Consider the following 23,477-nt stretch of genomic DNA (forward strand, 5'->3'; position numbering starts at 1 on the left):
TTCAAAATTGTACCAAAGAACTACAATTATTTTCTACCAGTATTTTAATCATTCACACCACAAAATTACGAGTTTACAAAGAGTCCCTGAAGGCATCAAAAACGGGCTGTCGAGCAGAGAATTTCAAAGTAAAAGACTATTTTATTAATATAGATCAAATCTACTGTCAGTTAAATGTAGATCAGTGAATATAATCCACGTGATGAAAAAACTAAACCCAGCGCACACAATGGCCATTTCATAATTGACAAAAAAATTAATTGAAACAAAGAGGAACAGTCCATACTTTGGATAATATGTGTAGCGTTTACTTCCGGGGTAGAGTTCAGAAAATATTGACGGTGGCCACATGCCTGTTTAAGCAGTAGCATTGTAGTTGTGAATTTGATTATTGAAAAGTAATAACAGGCACTAAAGGCTGCAGAATGAAGGAGACACCGCTGTCTAACTGTGAGCGGGATTTTCTGCTCAAAGCCATCGAAGAGAAAAAGGTGGGTAGGCTTTAAAAAAACTACCTGGTGCTGAATATTTATGTACGACTGGGGGAAACCATCACTATTTGCATTTGTAGAGTTAAGACACAGTTTGTCAATTACGCTACCTCTCTTTTTTTTTAAAGTCTATGAACCACATAGTCTATGTACCGTAACAAAAACAGAAAATGGCAGCAGCTTGGGTGTTCAGTACTTCACTTTGTTGTTGTGCCTAGACTCATGTTAGTGTAGTTATTGAATAAGAAGCCAAGATAAAATATTCCTTTTTTGAAGTGACACCTGTCCTCTCTTTGCAGCGCCTGGATGGACGACAGACTTATGACTACAGAAAGATGAAGATCACATTCGGGACTGACTATGGATGCTGCTTTGTCGATTTGGGGAAAACCAGGTTAGATAATCCGTCACCAGATATGAATAAGGTGTTTGCTTTTTGACCTGGTGACCCCATTAATGATTAAGATTTGTGTGTGACTGTATAGTTCTAATTGTCAAAAATGTATTTTGAATTATTTCCAGTAGTCTCTATTTACCCCTAAGATCTATGGTCTAGAACTTAATATGCAAAATTGGCATCTTTAAAAACTGTGAATTATTTAAGACAAATATCAAAGTAAACTTCTATCAGGTGAAGATGGTTGTCTTTTGTACATGGGGTAGAGGAGCCTAAAGGGGGCACCACTGTACTGAGTCATGCAGTGCACCAACATTCACAGGTACAATTGTGTTAATTAGAAACATCATGTGATATTCTTTGTGGAATAACTGTGTGCTGCATTCTGCAGGGTCATGGCCCAGGTGTCGTGTGAGCTGGTGGTTCCAAAAGAAAGTCGACCCAACGAGGGAATCATGTTCTTCAACATCGAGCTGTCACCTATGGCTTCACCAGCATTTGAACAGGGCAGGTAAGGACAAAGCAGATTATGTCACTTATTTTCTCTTGTGCACAGGTTACATTTCATATCACATGATAAAAATAAGGGGTCAACAGATTATTGGCCGGCATTCAGCCTTTAATCAGTATCAATGTTTTATTTTATTGATCGACGATAAAATGAATGAATGAAAAAGTGCCCTACTTTGGCTCTGCTGCAGGTGTGTCTTTCCCTCTGGGTCTGTTTTCACTAAGCACTCTCTCTGCTAATGTCCCATCCACAACACTTTCTGATTGGCTAGATGTCACACGAGTAATAGCCAATGAACACCGAAGCCTTGGTTGCACTGGCATGCACAGAGATGAGAGTAGCCTGGAGCAGGAGGAGAGTCTCCAGTTGAGCATTGAAACAAAGTCTTGTGGAGTTTGTAATATTCAATTACTACATTTTGACTGAAATATTTCAGTATTTACAGTCAATGCATATCGTTCGTTTTCCTAATATCGATTATCAGTTTAATGAACTACCAATAATCCGAATCAGTATCGGCCCTGAATAAACAATAGCAGTCGACCCTTATAAAAATGTCTTTTTTGAGTTGGCAGTTAAGAGATCTGTTAGACGAGGACTCTGTCGGAAACAAGTAACAATGAGTCAATGTGTTTGTGAAGAAAGTTCATCTCATCTGTGGGCTTTTCTTTGTTCTCCAGACAGTCTGAGCTCTCAGTGAAGCTAAACCGACAGCTGGAGAGATGCTTGAGGAACTCCAAATGCATCGATACTGAGTCCCTGTGTGTGGTGTCTGGAGAAAAGGTAGAACACCACAAACACACAACAAGTAATAGAGAGGAACCTCATCCAGACTGGCAGTGATGATGTGTGTCTCTGCATTCAGGTGTGGCAGATCAGAGTCGACGTTCACATGCTGAATCATGATGGGAACCTGATGGATGCTGCCAGCATTGCCGCCATCACGGCTCTGTGCCACTTCAGACGGCCTGATGTTGGCATCCAGGGAGATGAAGTCACAGTGGTGTGTCCGCTTCACTCAATCTACTAGAAACTGTTTCAAACACAAAACTGCTCTGTCATTTCAATTCTTTAAGAGATTATAATGCAGGTCCTTTGCAACAGTGTGCATGTCTTTTGTTGGTTTTAAGGTTGTTTTTATTCCTCTGCCCCTTCAGTACAGTCCAGAGGAGAGAGACCCCATCCCTCTGAGTATCTACCACATGCCTATCAGCGTCAGCTTCTCCTTCTTCCAACAAGGGTAATGCAGCACATTCGAGTACAACACAAAATTCATGGTCAGATAAAAATCTTGTGGGTACAATATAATTATCTTGATGATCGACACGGCATAATGCAACTAAACAGACATCCAACTGCAGCCTCGAGATTAAGAATACAGTTGAATACACATCTCTGAAAATCAGTTTGAACAAGAAAAATCATCATAAAGATCAGAAATTCTTTGATTTTTTCAGGAATGAGGACTCACACAAAGAGATCATCGTGCGCTCAGTCCTAGTTGGACTGTCAGTGAGCGATCGTCACCCTAGTTTTTGCGGTGTGTCCGGCTCCGTTGCTACTCGTCGGGCCCCGTCTGCCTATTCGACATGTTGAATCGGAGTCGGTAGGAGCATGCCGCTGTAGTATCCATGCTTTCACCCATTAGTGTGGTTTCTCCTTATTTGTCTCCTCCACCTCTTCTTTTCTTTTTCCACTAAAAGACCAAGAACTGACAACGCCAGCGCCATGTTCAACTTTTTATCAGACATTATTCTCCATTAGTAGACAACCTATAACACGAGTGGTGAGCGACAGCGGTGTGAAAATGGTCTTCTCGTAGCATAACAACAGACTACCGCCCCCTGCTGGCATGGAGAGGTATTTCCTCTCACACATGGCCGTCAGCTGTAGTCTTTGCGGTGTGTTAAGACAAAGGCGACGTGGGGCGACACCCCAGACGGCCTTCTTAGCTACTAGTTCCTTGCCGTCTGCTTGGTGTGTCAGGGCCTTGCTGCCTACCGTGCTGCTAAAGTCAACAACTATAACAAAAATGTTTGAAAATGAAACGAGCTGTCCAGTGTTTGAAGTCTGTGATTAGAATAAAGCAGTGAAGAAGAAGCTGTGTGCTGCTGGTGGTTAGCGAACAGGCTGCTAACAAGCTGCTGCTACTGTAGCTACATTTCAGTCCAGGTACTCTGCTTGTGTTCAGGTTAGGATTTCTTTAGTATACTGTTCTAGGTCACTCAAAAGCGACATAAAGGACAGCATCCATAGAGGTGGGGCAGTATTTAGGTCGATGCTCAGGTGGAGGTATTGGAACCTAGCAGGGAAAATAAGTGGAATTCAAATTTCAAATATTTCTTATTATGAACACATCATATTTTCCTTGATACCATTCTTATGTTTTCTATACGCCCTACTCTTTCTTCAGAACATATCTGCTGGTGGACCCCTGTGAGCGGGAGGAGCGGGTGATGGATGGCTTGCTGATGATCGCCATGAACAAACACAGAGAGATCTGCTCCATCCAGTCCAGTGGAGGCATCATGTTGCTTAAAGAGCAGGTGAACGTTTGGCAGCCTTAAAAAAGATCCTGAAAATATTCTGATTTTACTGTGGACTTTGGAGCTACACTACCTCAGAGGTCCAAAAAAACCACAGTTATCAGTGTAAAATGATCCTGAAAGACATTAACATGGGAATAACACGAAGATAATAACAGCATTTTGTTCCTGTTTGGTGTTGAAGGTTATGAGATGCAGTAAAATAGCCAGCGTCAAAGTGTCTGAAATCACAGAACTCATCAGCAAAGCCCTGGAGAACGACAAGAAAGCGAGGTGAGCAGTAACATCCCTTCCCACTTGAGGATTCATCTCATGATGTGTGGATATATTTATTACTCCATAGTGTTGCTTTTTGCAGGAAGGCGGGTGAAAGGTGTGGTTTTGCTGAGTCGATGCCTCAGGAGCGAATCACAGCGCTGAAAACGTACGAGACTCCAGTGGAGATGACTGATGTGTCAGATAGAGCCAATGACATCGTCCAGAAAGCTGAAGCCCCGCCTCAAATGTATCCTTTAACAAGCTTTAATAGAGAATGAACCATATAACGTATTTTTGTAGACCAACCCGGAAGTAGCATCGCAAATTCTCCTGTGGGATTTTTTCATTGGATTTTGGATCATTGCAGAAAATAAGTTCTGTGTCAAACGCACGTTTCTGAAGTTTAGGCGTTTTGTTCAGCAGGATAATCTTCATAGATGAACACCATTTTTATGATGTTTGAAGCGTTAATGCGGCCGACAGAAGTAAAAATCTAACGTTATGCTACAAGCTAACTACACCACGGTCGGATGATTGTGACGTCACTACCGTTATGCTTCAGACGATCTGCGATGACTTGGGACAATGGGAATATTCTTAAATAATATGAGGAAATAAAATGTCTATTTGGATGATAAAAACATGAACAACCAAATCTTTTTTTTACATTTAAAGAAGTTCCACCTTCTGTATTCTTCTTTTATCTTCAACAGTCCTGACTGTTTCAAGCAGAGGACAAAATCTCATCATAATATCTACTTCATTTCCCTGCTTTGCTCCTTAACTCCTCAGCAGGGTGCCTTCCCCTGTAGTGCCTGTCCCTGGGGTTGGTCAGGTAGGGCAGGGGCTGCAGAACACCTGGGGACTGGAGGAGGGTGATGAAGAGGAAGAGGAGGAAAATGACAGCAGTGATGAAGATCAGGAAGAACAAGTGACGGAGATGAAAGAGAAACAACATGAAAAAATGGAGATCAGAGGAGGTAATTTATCTTTAAAAACTCTTGTGTTATTTTTATAGGGAGATTTTCTGACAACAGGACGAAAGCATCATCAATACAGAGGTTGTAACAAAGGGATTTACTTAAATGTTATTTTTTTAGCTTTAACCTAGGTATTATTTGATGAGTCTGAGTATTTTTTTATATTGATAAAAAGGAAAACACAGTTTGTGATTGTTTTCATTTTCAGGGGATGTGGTTGAGATTTCTGACAGTGAAGAAGAAGAAGTGGTCATACTTCATCCAGAGATTCCAGACAAAGCTCCTATGTAGGTTCACCGTTTGTCTTTTCTAAATAACTGAGATTATAGCAAAGAAATTAGGTGTTATGAATGTCCAAAATGCTCCGATAGTTTCTAACAACATCATCTTTTTTTCTTGTTCTTAGTACAAAATCGAGTTCCCACCAGAAGGGGGCAGCAGCATTAAAGAAAAGACAGAAGAAATGAAAGGAGGTGCTTTTCAAACTCATCGTTGTCTGAGACCTTTCTGCAGACCCACAACAGTGCCAGAGACTGCAGCACCTCTTCATATCAAAGACTCCTGTCCCGGGCTACGAAGATTAAAACGTACAATAGACGAGAATTGTTTTTAGATGTTACAGTACAGAGACGCAAGAACATCAAGTTTACCTTCTTTTTTTTTTAAATAATAATAATTTTGATTCATTCAAATGCTGACTTGTGATTCAAAATGTATCAATTGTTCTTGTTTTAACAATCGCATAAATGTATACATTTGTGATAGTTAAGACATTTTCTATACAACCTATATGTACCTTTTACACTTGAGTTTGCAACGTTGTACATTTTTGTAAAAAGAAACCTGGTCTGAGCTTCTGATTGTGAAACAAAATTAAATAATAAATAGTCTTTTTCTAAGCTTTCTACTTTGAATACAATAATATTTTTTACAGGTGTGCAGGGATTGCTATTAAATAAAAAATAATTACTTTATTGATCCCAAACTTGTGGTGTTACAGCAGCAGGTTATCCAACACACAATATGAGTAAAAGACACAATGCTAGCAAATCTAAGCACAATATAATATTAAATACAAAGTAATTAAGTACTAAAAATATCAAAACTAAGAATGTGAATATACACAACCAGGATTTCACTAAGCATTATTACTAGTCTTAAATATGGAAGATTGAATATAAATGTGCAAAAACAGAGTCGTAAATGGTTGTAATTAAATATGGAAGATTAAATGTAAATGTGCAAAAACAGAGTTGTAAATGGACAGTATTGACATAAGTTAATTTAACTTAAATTACTTTAATTATGATGGTGCCGAAGTTGTGGCTGGAAAGGCTTGACATATATTCTCCTAAATTAAGATAATACACTCCCATTAAAACGCATGACAAAATGATCAAGCACATGAGGTTTAAGTGGGATTGTCTTAAATTATGGTTGCTGGACAAGTGAACGGAAAGAAAAGACAGGTTCTACCGAGATTTGAACTCGGATCGCTGGATTCAGAGTCCAGAGTGCTAACCATTACACCATAGAACCCGCGCTGACTACCAGCGAGACTGATTAGTTTATGAAGTATACAGGCATCTTATGGTTATTGACATTAACATTGTCATGATTCATGATTTTATATTTTTAATATTTCAACCTTTTAATACATTCTTAAATTGTGTTGCTAAATAACAGTGATGATAATAGTATTTGTTAGCTCTCGTTAATAGAGTAGCCTATGCTAATGTAGCTAGCTAATCGTGTCTGTGTGAAGGGTGAAGGGCTGTTAACGGGCTAGCTAGTTTAATGTTGACAGAACCATTCAAACACGTCAATGCTAACTCTGCCACAAAAAGGTGATGGCCCGTACGGGGATCGAACCCGCGACCTTGGCGTTATTAGCACCACGCTCTAACCAACTGAGCTAACCGGCCAGGATATTTTGAGTAACTGCGTGCTGATCATACCAATGGCCATGGGTGAGTACTTCACCATGAAAGTTAAAAACAGTCAAAATATTAACACCTGAATGGCGTTGGTCCCCCCTACGCTCTTTCTAAAAGGCCAAAAACACATTATAAGAAAACACTAGTAGGCCTAGCATTTAGGCCTCTGAACCTTGAACTAAATCCTCATCCAAGGGACCGGACAAATGTGAATCAAACAACATCTGTAGGCTCATAGGCTCTGTAGGCATATGCTATTTAATATCTAATTGTAAGCCTTAAAGCTAAAAGCAAACTGTTAATGAAATGTAACATTTATAATAATATTTAATTTAAAATGTTAGATTTTTTTAAACTCCAAAGAATAACAAACACAATTTACAGCAAACTAAGCATAACAAGAGAGTAATTGACAAAGAAATAAAAAAAAACAACAAGCAAAACATAACGAATACTTCCTTACATTAGCCCATATCAATCACATGTTCAGAATTATTATAGCTAGAACATGAAGGCCTATTAATGAGCTTATCACAGTTTATCCATAGAGTTAATTGATATTTGTAGCCTTCTGTGATATTTTGCATTCGTCCACACTATTATTTTTTTTTTTTTTTAAATCATAAGGATATATCTCAATTCATGTTAAATCTCTCTTAAGAAACTGTCTAACATGACCCTTTTAAAAGTCAGCTAAATTACCTTTTAAGGGTAATTGAAGTTTTCAAGTTACATCGTCATGTAGTATTTTCTTACAAGACAGAAGGTTATATCGGCCTATAGGAATAGGTATTTTTGGAAATCTGATTTAATGTATTATTTTACTACTATTATTTTACAATTGAATTACTATCCTAAAATATTTTTGGTGCTGCCTAAATTTATAGCTGACTTAAATCACAAGCTTTAAGCTAAAGGGAACACAATGTGCTGTGCACCAAGAGAAGAGAACAGAGACAGAACGACCTGTATGGCATATTGTTTGTATAAGGGACATTAGTGCTTTCAATGCAAAATGGATACAGGGCATACCTCATTATATACTGTCTTGTTTGTCTTTAAAATGGGCTACATGACATGTTTACATGTGAAACAGTGAGGGTGTGGTAAAGACAGAGCACGTCTGTTAACCCGTTAACCATTAAGTATAAATGTTCATTTTTTTTAAATAAATTTTTTACGAAGACGTTACTTTGAAAAACATTTAACTTCTATTAAAGTTATTTTCTGTTCATTTTTTTTTACTTGACTTCATGTTTACCAGCTAAAGTCAGCTGAAGTTTTGAATCAATCCATGCATCTTTACGGATGTAATGTGTTTTGTTAAGATATGTTCCTGGATTTGAATCGCGGGACATGCACACTGGATTTGAATGAGGACGCTGGCCTATGCCATAACGGAGTACAACAGTAGACTTTTATTTATTTATTATGTATTAATTTAATTAGGACAGTGCACAATATATCAACAAATAGCAACCATGTAAATATGCCAGAATTAGCCCAAAAGCTAAATTTCCGTATTCCTAAGGCAGGTAGCCTATCAAAAAATAAAAAATATAACAAATGTACAATTACAGAACAAATAGGACACAGTCATTTCATAAGAAATAACAGACTCATATGTAATTACCTTATTAAAATCGTGGGATGAGCCAGAAGTCCCAGCTCACAAAAAATCCTAGGGGTCTATCAAGGGGCATGTTTTTCTCTACACAGAATTCTTAACAAATATTGATCATTTTCATTACATATTTTGTCCACTGTTTTACCTAACAATATGAAGCCTGTATTCAAGTGAATTGCATTATTGAAAATGGTTTTGATTTCCCTCTGAATATTGTTTCCAGAACACTTTTAATAATGGACAGGACCAAAAAATGTGACCAAAGTTTGCGTAAGATTCGCCACATTCCCTTCAGCAGTTTGGCAATATTTTTCCATGCATATTCTCTCCTGTAAGGAGATATAGTGGTTGAGTGTACATTCCGATTCATTTCCTTCCAGGTATCCTCAGATATGTGTGTGTTAAGTTCTTCCTCCCATCTTAGCTTTGCCCATGTATCTTCAAAATTTTGACTATTTTCCAAAATATTATACACAGTTGAAATTTGATGTGGTACTCTAACATTACTAAAGTTCTTTACCAAAAATTGCACAAGTGGATGGAGATCACTGCTTGTCTTCCTCCCTATTTCACTCTTCTGAATGTAACTTCTCAGTTGTAAATATCGGAAGAAGTGGGAGTGGGGTAAATCATAATGTGTCCTTAGATATTAAAATAGTATAATTCCGTTTTCATCTAAAAATTGTCGAAATATGGTCAGTCCCTTTTGTGCCCATGTATTAAAGACTGTATCCTGATTGTTAGGAGTAAATTCAGGACCTTCTTTTATTTCTCTCAGTACTATTAAGTCCTCTCTTATTTTGCATTTTTTTTTAAATTATGTGCCAAATCTTTAAAGTGTATCTTATTAATGCGTTGCTGATTACTTGTGTCCTACTTTTAGTCTTTGTACAGAAGGGTATTGTTTTTATTGAAACATGGCACATGTGTTTTTCTATAGATCTCCACCTTGCTTCAGACTTATCATTTAGCCAGGTTCTTATTGATTGTATTTGAGCTGCATAGTAATAGTGCTTCAGGTTAGGGACAGCGAGTCCCCCTTTTTCTTTAGACATTTTCAACATCTGCATTTGGTGCAACGTCTTGTTTTTTTCTCATTCCACACAAATTTATTATCATTTTTTCCCAGTTTTTAAAAACATTTGCACCAATGTACAGTGGTGCTGTCTGAAACAGAATTAGGAAGTGAGGGAGTACATTCATTCTAATGGTCTCTATTCTGCTATTCATTGATAAGACAACTGTTCTCCACCTATTCAGATCCTGCTTAATTTGTGCCTCTAGGCGATTGAAGTTCATGTGATATAATAAGTTAATATTCTTTGGAATCACAGTTCCTAAGTATTTAATACTGTCCATGTCACATTTCCAAAGGTAGCTATTTTTAATGTCTCTGCTGACTGGCGCACCTATTGAGAACTAGCATGCTTGCTAAAACACTTAAACAATGCATCTGGTTCGTCCAATGTATCTGTGATGTCCATGCCAAATAAAGTCTGTTATTATTATTACCATTGCTTCACACTTCTGCATATTTAGCTTGTATCCTGATGCTGAGCTATAATTATTAATGATTTGCCTGAGTGCTGGTAGTGATATTCCTAGATTTGTGATATACAGGGCCACATCATCCGCATATAAGGCCAGTTTGTGGCATTCCTTTGATATTTTCACACCTTCGATTTTGTCTGTCGCTCTGATATTTTCTGCCAGAGGTTCAATACTAATTGCGAAAATTAATGGAGATAGTGGGTCTCCTTGTCTCGTTCCTCGTTTTAACTCAAAACAGTCTGTCAGGGTCCCGTTTGCTTTGACCTGTACTCTTGTTGTTTTGTACATGGCTTGAAGCCATATGATAAAGGTGTCATGGAAGCCAAATTTCATACAAACTACTATTATAAAGGGCCATGACACCCTATCGAATGCTTTTTCTGCGTCCAGGGTGAGGATCAATGTTTGTACATTCATTTTTTGTGCGTAGTCTATTATGTTCAAAGTACGTCTTTGATGTCTATCTGGGATTTGGGATAAAGCCTGTTTGGTTCGGATCTATGATGTGCGGAATCATCTTAGATAATCTATGTGCTAGGATAATGCTTAACATCTTTTGATCTACATTTAATAAGGTAATCGGCATCCACAGTCAGAGGGATCCTTGCCTTCTTTGTGTATGACTGTAATTAGAGAGCTGCACCAGGTATTTGCCCACTGACTATGATCTAGTGCCCAATTAAACGTTCTTTCTAAGATCGGTGCTAGTTCTTTTTCAAATTCCTTATAAAATTCGGCTGTGAAGCCATCGCTCCCTGGACTTTTACCCTTTTTCTGTTTCTTAATCGCTACCTTAATCTCATTTAATGTAATTGGCAGAGTCAAGTCTTCATTTTGTTTCTCTGTTATCTGTGGTAGTTTTATTCCGGACAGATATTCTTTGATTTTGTTTTGAAGAAGCAGGTTGTCGTCAGGACTATATAAATGTTTACAATATTTTGCAAATTCTTGTACTATTTCTTGCTTACCTTTTATGTTAATATTCTTAGTTTGGTCTTTGATAGAAAAAAGATCTGTATCTTGGATGGTTGCCAAGGCATTGGTCAGCATCAACACAAATTAAGACTTAAATAGATGGAGAGCCAATCATCCTGATATTATGCATATTGCTTCTGCCCATCTCAGACTGTTAGATCTGTCTTTTGTGGTCCACAGGCTGTTTAAGGCCTTTCAAGGTGAACAATCTGGTGTTATTTCAGAGCAGGAGAAGAAGGGCTACAAAGAATCAAAACTACGAATACGATTTTGCAAAAAAATTATAAGATTCACTGCAGACTTTTGAACATTAGATCCTTAGCATCCAAATCTCTTTTAGTGAATGATCTGATATCAGATCAGCATATTGATTTACCTTTTTTGACTGAAACCTGGCTGTGTCGAGATGAATATGTTAGTTTGAATGAATCCACTCCTCCCAGTCATTTTTGTACTCATATACCTCGAGACACCGGACGAGGTGGTGGAGTAGCAGCTATTTTTAATTCTGGTCTTCTAGTTAACCCTCGACCAAAGCTGAATTTTTCTTCTTTTGAAAGAGTTGTTTTTTAGTTTTTCACATCCAGTCTGAAGAACCTTTCAGACAGTTCTAGTTGTTGTAGTTTACCACCCTCCTTGCCCATATTCTGAGTTTCTATCTGAATTTGCAGAATTTTTATCAGATTTAGTCCTTAGCAGTGATAGAATAATTGCTGTAGGTGACTTCAATATCCATGTGGATGTTGATAATGATAGCCTTAGCACAGCTTTCATGTCACTATTAGACTCTATTGGTTTCACCCAGGTGGTAAACGAACCTACTCATCGTTTCAACCACACCCTGGATCTTGTTTTAGCTTATGGCATTGAAATCCATAACCTTACAGTTTTCCTAGAAAATCCTCTTCTATCAGACCATTTTCTTATTACATTCGACTTTGTCCTGCCAGATTTACCTCTGCTTGGAAGAGGTGTGCTCTCTAGAAGTTTGTCTGATAGTGCTGTGGCTAGATTTAAGGAAGCTATTTCAGCTGCTTTTGATTCAGTACCGTGTTTCAACCCAGTTGGAAACTCTTATGATAGCTTAAGTCCCTCTAGACTAGATCAGTTTGTTGATAGTGCAGTGGATTCGCTGAGAGTTACTCTTGATTCGATTGCTCCCCTGGAACGGAGGGTTGTCAAGCAGCGGAGAGTGGCTCCATGGTTCAACTCAGAAACCCGTACTCTAAAACAATCATCGCGGAATTTTGAAAGAATATGGCGCTCGACCAAAACGGTAGAATCTCGTTTTTTCTGGCAGGATAGTCATAGAAGATATATGAAGGCTCTACGTCACGCTCGAGCTGCCTACTACTCCTCTCTAATCGAGGAAAACAAAGGCAATCCTAGATACCTTTTCAGCACTGTAGCCAGGCTGACAGAGAGTCATGGCTCCATTGAGCCTTGTAGTCCTTTAGCCCTCAGCAGTAATGATTTCCTGAGTTTTTTCAACAACAAAATTCTAGACATCAGAGACAAAATTGGTAACCTCCTGCCCTTACCTGGTGCGGATACGGTTGATACGGCAGAGACAGTTCCAGGACCAGATATTAGTCTTGACTGTTTTTCTCCAATCGACCTTTCAGAGCTATATTCCATTTTTTCTGCATCGAAACCGTCAACCTGTCTTTTGGACCCAATCCCAACCAAGCTGTTTAAGGAAGTCTTTCCCTTAGTTAGCAACTCTATATTAGTTATGATCAATTCGTCTTTACTGGCAGGCTATGTACCACAGGCATTTAAAGTAGCGGTAATCAAACCTCTACTTAAAAAGCCTACTCTAGATTCAGGAACTCGAGCTAACTATAGGCCTATATCCAACCTTCCTTTTATCTCGAAGATCCTGGAGAAGGTGGTAGCTAATCAGCTGCGTGACTTTCTCCATGACAACAGTTTATTTGAGGAGTTTCAGTCAGGATTTAGAGTCCACCATAGCACTGAGACTGCACTAGTTAAAGTTACAAACGATCTACTTCTAGCTTCAGACAGGGGACTTCTCTCTGTGCTCGTCTTGTTAGATCTTAGTGCTGCTTTTGACACCATTGACCATCGGATCCTGTTGTACAGACTGGAGCATTTGCTTGGAATTACAGGGACTGCTTTAAGTTGGTTTGAATCCTACTTATCAGACCGATCTCAGTTTGTACATTTTAATGTTGAGTCCTCTATGCACACTAAAGTTTACCATGGAGTCCCACAAGGTTCAGTGCTTGGAGCAATTCTCTTTACATTATATATGCTTCCTCTGGGAAATATTATGAGGAAACACTCCATACAGTTTCATTGTTATGCAGATGATATTCAGCTCTATGTATCAATGAAGCCCGATGGCACCAGTCAGTTATGTCAGCTAGAAACGTGCCTTAAGGACGTTAGGACCTGGATGACCAGAATTTTTTTCTACTTAACTCAGACAAGACTGAAGTTATTGTGCTAGGCCCTAAGAACCTCAGAGAGACTTTTTCTAGTGATTTGACTGTCCTTAGTGACATCAGCCTGGCATCTAGCACCACTGTTAGGAATCTAGGAGTTCTATTTGATCAAGACATGTCTTTTAGCTCTCACATCAGGCAAGTTTCAAGAACAGCCTATTTTCACCTTCGTAATATATCCAAGATCAGGAATATCCTGTCGCAAAATGAAGCAGAAAAACTAGTTCATGCATTTGTTACCTCCAGATTGGATTATTGTAACTCTCTTTTGTCAGGGTGCTCTGGCAAGTCTCTAAAGACTCTTCAACTGGTCCAGAACGCTGTAGCTCGTGTACTGACCAGAACCAGGAAAAGGGACCACATTACTCTTGGCTTCTCTGCACTGATTCCCTATACAGTCTAGAATAGAATTCAAGATCCTTCTTCTCACTTACAAAGCTCTAAATGGCCAGGCACCATCTTATCTTAAGGAGCCGGGGTCCGGGAGGGAGACACAGTCTGTATTTTTACAAATAGACTTAAAACTTTCCTTTTTGATTAATCTTATAGTTAGTGCTGGTGTAGACCAGCTCTTAGTTATGCTGCTATAGGCTTAGACTACCTGCCTGTGAAGACTGTTTCGTCATGAGCCGGGGATCCGGCCGAAGATTTCTGCCTTTTAATAAGGCAGTTTTTTCTTACCACTGTAACTTTTGCTGCTTTGCTAAAGTGCTCATGATGGATAGGCCGGATCTTTGTAACATAGCAATAAGTAAGGTCTTTCACCTGCTTTTTGTAACATAACAATGAGTAAGGTCTTTTTACCTGCTCTTTTGTAATGTTAACAGACAAAGAGTAAGGTATTTTACCTGCTTTTTGTGAAGTGTCTTGAGATAACACTTGTTATGAGTTGACGCTATACAAAAATAAATTGAATTGAAATTGAATTGAAAGTTCCTTAGACCATGGAATGAGACAAATACACGTCTTCCCATCCAGCTGCCTTTCATTTTCATCAAAGCAGTGAATAAAATGTCCCTCCATGCATTAGGGAAAACCAACAAACAGCAAATCTTACACAATTCTAGTTTGAGGTTTAAGTCATGAGTTCTAATTGTTTTGGATTTGTCCTTTATCCTTCCTGGTTCACACGTATCAATAACAATAATTCACTTAAGAGCAAACATTTTGAAACAATGGTATTATCCAAGCATTTATCAGTTATATGAATCATCTGTGTCTTTGTCCTGCAGTTAGCACAACTGCTGAAGCAGAGAAGACCTGGAATGGATAGATTTTTGTGACCAATTCCCCACATTCACACAAAGGCTGTTTAACTCTAACGTCATCCTCAGGTTGCAGGGAAGCTCAAAAACCATGTTTTTTTTTAAAAGTTGTATGAACATATGGGATCTGACTACTTCTTGGTATTCATGTCACACCCTTTCAATCGATAAACCATTGAAAAGACAAGTGATAATGAATATCCAGAGGGATATCAAGTAAAAAAAAAATACTTAAACTACATTAGACAACATCTACTTAGCATAATCCACTCGCTATATTCATAGTTACAGTATTCTCTATGAACATATCCTGCGGATGCAGGATGGCAGGGGACATATTTATGGTCTTGAAAGGGCAAGTTTGTTCCCGAGAAGAAGAACAAAAAAAGTTGCAATATCATTTTGAAAACTGCATTTTACTGCCTGAAAGTGGTCGATTATCTGTTGTCTGACTTTTTTGGCTTATGTTGAAATGTCACAATACCCCTTCAGAGTTTCACAACTCTTGTTTTTCAGATGATCAATTGAGAAGTGGTGAAATGATTATTATCATTATCAGATTTTGTTACTAACACGCTGAAAGCCATGCAATAAAAGCATTTTAATCCCTCTAAACGCAAATGAACACGGTTACAAACATCATCTTCCTTATTAGAAACATGTGGACTCTCAGCAGAGAGAGAAAGGCATTCAAAGAGTGAGCCAGCTAATAGGGACAGTCATTGAGTTATTGATAAAGTGAAACAACACCATTACAGAGAGAAGCTGTATGGTTTGTGTGTATGGTTTAAGAATGAAGTAAGGGAAGTTGGTAGGTTGTATACCTGCCAATCAGACTCAGTGATGGAGGACTCTTTTAGTCAAAGCAGACTACATTTTATCTGTGTCCTCTTTGCAGATTTTTCAAAGAGGAAAAACCAGGCTAATGCAGCCAAAGAAAAAAGGGATGAAGACCACCCTGTGAGCAAAAAAGAAACAGACTGAGAATATTGTTATCTGAATCAGACCTACAATAAAATCATCATCATCATCATCATCATCATCATCGTACCAGTGTCGCCACAAGGCTGACTGGTATCGTACAGAACTATGACTGGGATTTGTCAACAACCTAATAATGGAATTCTGAGAATCCTTCAATCGGCAGATAAATTTGTACATTTAATTTCTCATAAGAGCCTAAAAAGTGTTAACTCCTGCACTACAAAATAACTCACTTGCACATGTCCATCAAGGTTTTTTAAACAGTATTTTCTCATGGAGTCACTATATGCAGCTTTAAGCTTTTGTAAGCTTGCCTTTTTAAACCTGGCCCACAAGGGGGCAGTATAAAGAGGAGTACAATGATGATGAATGATCTGGGTTTAAACAGTTTAAACTCTGTGTTCTTGGATTATTGTTGAATTCAGGTCAGCTAAAACACAAGAACAGCCAAACTGACCTAAATTGGGTTTAATCAAAAAGTGTCCTTATCAGCTGATGGTGCTTATGGGTCACATGAGGAGCACATGCAAATTAAACAAAAACTCTTCTATAGTCTGGCTGCCTTCCATGTATTTTGTTGGTTTGAAGCCTTTAATGCTGAGCAGCTGCAGGTGACAGTATGAACAAGGGAGGCTAAATGTCAGCAGCTCAGTAACCCTGACTTTGCGCTGATTAAAGACACATGTTAAAGACACATTCTTTGTGGTCATTATCCAGCTATTTTGACTCTGCAAACAGGAAAAGGGTAATAACTAAACTGTGAGCTTAAAGGTGGTAATGGTTGTCTTTATCAAAAAGAGCTCTATGTGTGCTGCACTACACTTTTCTGTGATAAGACAACATGCTGATCGGAAGTGGAACAAAATGAGACAAAAACAAAATGATCCAATCAGTAAACCAAAGTTATGTAACACAATTTATATCTCAGTATTTTTCAATTATGAATTATCTTAAAAGTCAATAAGTCATCACAGCTAACAAGGCCGCATTGGTTTGAAAAAAAAAGTTTTCAAGTAATTAAAAGACTTAAAGGTAATAATGTGGTGATATATTTAAAAGAAACATATTCAAAACAGTAAGATTGTGTACATAAACTCTGAAGTTAATGTATTTGTAATTTGTCTTCTTCAGGAAGCAGGAAGAGATATGTGTATGTTGAACAAACACAAGCCTGCGTGATATTCTTGTCCAGGCTAGAGTGGATCTTATCAGACCGATGTATCATCAACAGACATCTCAGCTCCACCAGGACAAGAAGGGGTGTGCCATCATATGTTCAAACATAAACAGTATGTGCCAGTGTACATACATGTGAGCTGTGTACTATCTAAAAAAACATTAGTTCTCATATTTTGTCTTAGAGGCTGGGCGGTCAACAACGACTGGAATACAAAAAGTGAAGCCTTTTGAATGAATCATGTCTATATCACCAGTTTACAAAGTGAGCAAACCCAGAAAGTCAGAGAGGTGAAGTTCCTGGGAATCTTAAAATATCAGAACTGAGTCAAATCTATTCACCACCCAGATTAAAGGTACGTGCATCAGTGACGTGTCACTGGTGTTTCATCATTCATGCTCATGTTGACCTAGAGCTCACGCTATAGGGCTGGTTGCCCTTGGCTCAGGACTTGCTATAATGCCTTAGGACACGGCACTTAGTGAACCACATGCACTTGCTGAGCCACACCACTGCTTTGTTGCTTCAGATTTTGTGGGAGCCATATCAAGCAAACTTTGAGGTGCCATTGTTGTCTAATCTATCCCCTCTTAAGAGATACACATGACTTGTGCTATGAAATTCTGCCAAATGTATGCCAGTTAAATACTGTGTGACTGCATAATCCTGCATCTAAATCCTACTCCTCCCTAAGAGTTCAGGACTTAATCAAAGGATTGTACCAATTTTCTTTCCTTTTTTTTTTCTTTTCCATCTGGTTGGCTGATAAGGTACAGAGTGTGCAGCTGCACTTGTTCAAACAGGCACACAAGGCACTTGTACACACACACACACACGCGTACACACACACACTAGTTGTCAGTGGAAAAGTACTGGACTAAGCAGAGATGTCACCTTATCAAACACACCTTATCACTGCCATCAGTAGTCCCGCACTCAAAGACATGTTTGACTCAGTGTTATAAGAGACATGTAGAGATACTGTCTTAGAGCACACTGATTATTGAACATCTCAATGCATAATCAGGGCAGATACTACAGCTGTAAAAGCCCTCTCAGTGTATAATTAAGGATTTACTTGTGTGCTTACATGCTGTAAAGGGTCACAGGTTTTTTATATGCACAAGTGCATGTAGAAAATGAATATGTGTGATCCAAAAAACATTACAATAAAGTATTCCACTTGACCAGACTTTGTCAGCCCATTGCTTTCTCCAAATGGTAGTCACTTTTTTCTGATACAATTCACCTTGTTTTGGGTTGACAAAAAGGTCAAATTTAAAGCGATGCCTTTATAGATCCCAGAAAAGCAAATGAGACAAAGAAATTAACAGAAAGCCTGTTAAATGTATAAATGCCTTTATTTACATTTTCCATGGAAAAGATTCACAGTGACTGATATATTTAACAGTAAAGAGACTGCAGTAGGATTTTTTTGTTACCTGACATTACATATATGTACAAGACCAGATCAGCAGAGAGACACTTCGTCCACGAGGGTCACCAAATTGAATAAAGTATTTCTGATTCTGATTTGGACCTTAGTGGGAGTGGCCTGCGTTGCTGTGCATTCTGGGATTTGGTGTCTTTCATCCACATGAGCCAAAAAGACACTTTCTGCCTTTTCTTGGCCAAGAAGGCACCAACTTCAAAATGTATTTCACATTTCTACTACAGATATGACCCAATGTCAATACAGATTCATGTTTCAACGGGTGAAGTATCTCTTTAACTCTCGCAGCCATAGGCAGAAACCATGTGGTTGACCCTCAACACCTGCTGCAGTAATAATCAACTGATGATGATGGTTGACAGGGTGTAAATAGCTGGATAGTTACCATGTTACTGTTCCTCTAAATGCGCAACTGTTTACATACAAGTGTACATGTGAAGGATTGCATTTTGAAGAGTAAATTCGTTGGTTATATCTTTTTGCCTTTTTAACAGTAGTGGGAAGTAACAAACTAGAATAGCTGTTTATAAAGGATGGGGATGAACGTGAAGCAAGTCTGTCTTATTGTAAGAGAAATAAATCTCCAACAACATGGAAGGAACTGAAGGACTGAAACTGGAGCCAAAAAGCTTTATGGGTGTTGGAACAAATAAGAACTCTTAACAGCAGCTTACTCATAAAGCACAAGGTAATTTAGAGAATAGAGACAAGTGATCGACAAAACTATGCAAAACAAGTGGCACTACTTATTACATGAAAACTGGCAGTGTGTGAGTGAATACCACAACATTATAAGATAATTGAGAGTAATTAGAAGGGTTAGTTTGGATTGCAATGTGTTTCTCCACTCCCAGAAATTTTGGCCCTGACTTTAAGACTTGGATGTCAGTTCTCAAATAACCAGGGTTGGTGACATTTTAGACCAGCTGCTAAAGACTAGTCACCAAGGAAACATGGAAATCACCAGAAAAGGATAGGAAATAAATTAAAGGAAAGTGTCAAAAAATGAAAGTTCTGGAGAAGAGGCTGAAGATAAGCTAGAAAAAATAAAAGCTAGAGGAGTGGACTGGGCTTTAAATTTCCTCATAGCTGTCTGGTCCCCCAAGAGGATGTCTTTTGACCTTTGCTAACAGGGAAACAAAAATAGCATGGTAATAAATTTGCTCCGAATCAGCATTAGCAACATGAATAGGACTCACAACAGTTAAGTGCCCATGCTGAAGTCTGTTTTTCTAATAATGGTGGTAATGCTTGTCAAATATTTGAATGCCTAGTTAACTAAATTGGTAAAATACAAACTGAATTATTATTTTTTTAGTTAGCTAAACAACATTTCTAGTCATACAAAAGTTAAATAGCCCATTTTAAAGGATTTAACATTCTGCATCTCACGGTAGACTACCAATGCCTGACTGTCCCATCCAGGACTAGCACTCAGCTAACATTAAAATGTAAAATAAAACATCATTTTGAATACTTTTATCTGTATGATTTGGAGTTGAATTTAAGGTTTTCTGCAGAAATGTAACGCTACCCTATCTGCAGTAATCATGCCACTATTTGCTCTGACATACCAGTGACCTTAGGGACTGCTATAAAATCAAGAGCAACTGAACCCTTCCCTGCAACAAGATCTCCTCTTACCTAATTAGAGAAGTTTGTTTATTGAACCCACCTGTTCAAAACAGAGCAAGACCAGTGCATGGTGCGTTTCTTCTTTAAATCTGAAGGTTGTAATTTATGTTTTAACAAGAAATGGATTTCATTTTATTTTATGCAATATGATAAAGTCAGTTTGTTGCCAAGGAGATTCTTTAAACCTCTCTTTCATTATTTCAGAGCTACATTTAAAAAATGAAGGCTTATCAAAACCAACCTAATAAATCATCACACCAATGAACAGATTAAGATAAGACAAGATAATACTTCACGAATGCAAAGGAAATGCCTGTGCCAGGTTGCTGCAACATTCAAGTACAAAAACAAGTAACACAAAGGAGCATCAAATATATGTTTACATGGTCAGGCCCCTCTGGTTCTCTGTGACATGGTGCAACCCTTAAAGGTCCTTGGATCCTCAACCAGAAATACGATAGCAGGAAACTGTAAAGTATCATACCGAAGTACCTCCTTTGGCCAGACAGCCTTTGCTATAAAGGGAGCCAAGTTATGGAATACAAATGGTGGAATAAAAATGTATTATAAGTTAAGAAACAGAGAAAGCAAGTAACAGAGTAACAGTGTTATTGACACTGTTGACAGATCAGCCACATAACCAGATACTATCCAGGAAGGGATCACAGCACTACATTATAACAAGGAAAAGAGATATTGCACCCAACAATAATAATGATGTGTTGGAGCATTGCACATGATATTCAAACATTCAAAACAAAGTTTTTCCCAGTTGTAAAAAGTAAGTATGTTCTGTCATGTGTTGCAATGGCACCACCTGTTGGCCTGCAAAAAACTCATACAGGAAGTGCACTTGTTTCAAAGGAAACAGGAAGTGTGCACTCTATAAAAGGAACAGGAAGTTGGAAGTTCTTCCTTTTGTCATCATCAGAGCACACGTGGGAGCTCCTGGAGAAGCTCAACAACGAACTGACTTGTGTCGTTTAAGACAGCAACAGCTCTAAGTCATTTATTATGTATGATTGCAAGGTGGCTAGCCCTTCGATGTTTTGACAGAATGTGGTTGCAGAATCTGTATTTTTGAATTGCTTATCGTAGCATGTAGTTTAGCATTTAGTTTAGCATGTAGCTCAGTTTAGACCATAGCCTAGCTTAGCATTAATGTTATAATTGTATCACAAGTGAAATTGATTATTGAATTATGTGAGGTTATTTATAGCACCTTGCTAATCTGTACATTTTCTTTGTTATAGTTTTCACTCTGAATTCAACCTTGATGAATAAACAAGATCAACTGAGAACCTGACTCACTCATCATTTAAATCGAGTTTGGCTGACTGTCGAACTGCGTATCCACACACGTAGGGAGGACAGTTACAAAAGTAAGAACATGAGATGAAAGTAATCATTGCACATGATAATGAACATACCCTAGTATTGAAATGTTGTACTCTACATTGTAGTTGTTGAGGTTGTTGTATTTTTCAATAAAGCAATTTATCCTTAGCTGGACAATGTGTTAACAATCCTCAGACTTTATATACATTTTCGGTTTTACAAAACCAAGAGACAGCTGAATAACCAGATATAAATCCAACATAGTAGTATTAAGCTCAGCCTATGAGGCAGTAATGCAAATCTTGCAGTCCTAAACAAAGTCATGAAGGCAATGCATGTTGAAGCCTGGTTTTAGAGACCCAAGCTCAAATGTCGCCTCAGTGTTGGAAGTGTTGAAGTGTTGGACCACAAACTTGGTCATATGGAAGCATTTGCACTTAAGCCGTTATTTATAGTTAAGTTAGGGGTGTTGATGGCTGGTCTTTGCATTGATGGGAGTTTTCCATGAATGGATTTAAATATATTTAATGGTAATTCAAACAAAGTGTTGCTGTTTAACATGATAACGCAGTCCATATCTTAAAGCTGCTGTCTTCTCCTGCCCTGCAGTTCAATAAAATGTGGTTAATTTTCAATATGATATGAACTATCATATGCACAGATCAGAGCATGTGATCGTACCTGACTCACCTGTGTATCATCGAGATCTGCTTCAACATGTAGTATACAACCGTTAAGCTGGATCTGAATTTACTAACATCATAATCACATTAATCTCTACAAATACCACATTAACAAAAACCTTAAGCCAATACTAAGCTAAGGCTTTAACAGCTCACACTGACAGAGTCTTGGTGTTTTTTTACCTAGAAAAACTTGTGAGGGCTCTTTCGGGTATAACCGTCAGGCATGTTCCTGATCATTCCTGAACAAGCTTAAACATACTTTCAAGCTCCAGCGTGAAATGACAGAAGGTCAACCCTGTCATTTTCTTCCCGTGTATTTGCATTGACAGATGACGTAAAAAAGCCTAAACCAGATCTATGGCTTTGTCTTAACCTTGTAAACTTGATAGTTTAAAAGGTTCACTGATGCTCTGTTATTTTTTACATAAAAAAAATATATATATGCAATTTAAGAAATATGTACAAAATGTATGTACATTTTCTTTACATGTTCTCCATGTACGTACATTGTAGATATTATTTAGTCAGCCAGATTCTGAGTTACAGGTGCCCATTTCTATTCAAATATTTTGCATTTGCAAATGTGTTCAATTCTTCCATAATGAACACATGTATCAGTCTTTTATTCCGTTGTTCCACTGTAGGAGGTTGCTTTTGCATCTAGCATAAAGTTATTTAAGCTAATAAGTTATAATTTTTTCAATATATGGTATGCATCCCAGCATATGATATAGTGGACTTAAAGGTAAATCCACTTTGAAGATTATTGTAATCTTATTTATAATATCGTCCCAAAAAGTCTGCAGTCTGGGCAATCCAAGAAAATGTGTATTTGGTCACCAAGCCTCGAGCAAACCCAGACACAACTTGAGGGGTTCTGAAGTATCAAACCTTAGAGGGATACTTCACCCATTTGCATTAAGCTTTGTATCATTAGAAACCTGGTAGTATTTTTGAATGGTCGTGCATCCGGCCCTCATTTTCCCCTGAGACGGGAAATCTTTGTATTTCTGAGTCTGAAAGGAGCTTCCAGTAACACAAAATGACGATTTATGCCATTGCTTTGTATTTGCCATTGCTTTGCATTGTCAGCCATATTGCTTGGAAGCTATGCTAACAGGCTTTATGGAGAAAGCTGATAATGGCAAAAAAATATAAATATAGTGGCGAGACGGCTGCTGCCAACAGGCTGGTC

At 38.1% G+C, this 23,477-nt stretch overlaps 1 protein-coding gene, 2 non-coding genes and 1 pseudogene across 3 annotated transcripts; 2 read left to right on the forward strand and 2 right to left on the reverse strand.

Annotated features, from left to right (window-relative positions):
• Positions 1–320: 320 nt before the first annotated feature.
• On the forward strand, positions 321–6,087 carry exosc9 (exosome component 9). The gene is made up of 12 exons (XM_020657416.3): positions 321–491; positions 791–885; positions 1,280–1,399; positions 2,080–2,182; positions 2,265–2,402; positions 2,557–2,639; positions 3,813–3,945; positions 4,130–4,218; positions 4,304–4,450; positions 4,999–5,183; positions 5,392–5,470; positions 5,590–6,087. The coding sequence occupies exons 1-12, from the start codon at positions 426–428 to the stop codon at positions 5,648–5,650; spliced, it is 1,299 nt and encodes a 432-aa protein (XP_020513072.1). The 5' UTR covers positions 321–425; the 3' UTR covers positions 5,651–6,087.
• A 563-nt stretch (positions 6,088–6,650) lies between these two features.
• On the reverse strand, positions 6,651–6,722 carry trnaq-cug (transfer RNA glutamine (anticodon CUG)). The gene has a single exon. It is a non-coding gene; the product is annotated as a tRNA-Gln (tRNA).
• Positions 6,723–7,034: 312 nt separating this feature from the next.
• Positions 7,035–7,108, reverse strand: trnai-aau (transfer RNA isoleucine (anticodon AAU)). The gene has a single exon. It is a non-coding gene; the product is annotated as a tRNA-Ile (tRNA).
• Positions 7,109–13,545: 6,437 nt separating this feature from the next.
• LOC136177279 (uncharacterized) lies at positions 13,546–14,211 on the forward strand (annotated as a pseudogene).
• The last annotated feature ends 9,266 nt before the right edge of the window (positions 14,212–23,477 follow it).

This window comes from Labrus bergylta, chromosome 1, assembly GCF_963930695.1.
Source record: "Labrus bergylta chromosome 1, fLabBer1.1, whole genome shotgun sequence".
In the NCBI taxonomy this organism is placed as follows: Eukaryota; Metazoa; Chordata; class Actinopteri; order Labriformes; family Labridae; genus Labrus; species Labrus bergylta.

Coding starts and splice junctions, on each gene's coding strand:
- exosc9 (XM_020657416.3), top strand. CDS start 426: ATGAAGGAGACACCGCTGTCTAACTGTGAGCGGGATTTTCTGCTCAAA. Junction 2,640..3,812: donor TTCTCCTTCTTCCAACAAGG/GTAATGCAGCAC, acceptor CTCTTTCTTCAG/AACATATCTGCTGGTGGACC. Junction 5,471..5,589: donor ATTCCAGACAAAGCTCCTAT/GTAGGTTCACCG, acceptor TCTTGTTCTTAG/TACAAAATCGAGTTCCCACC.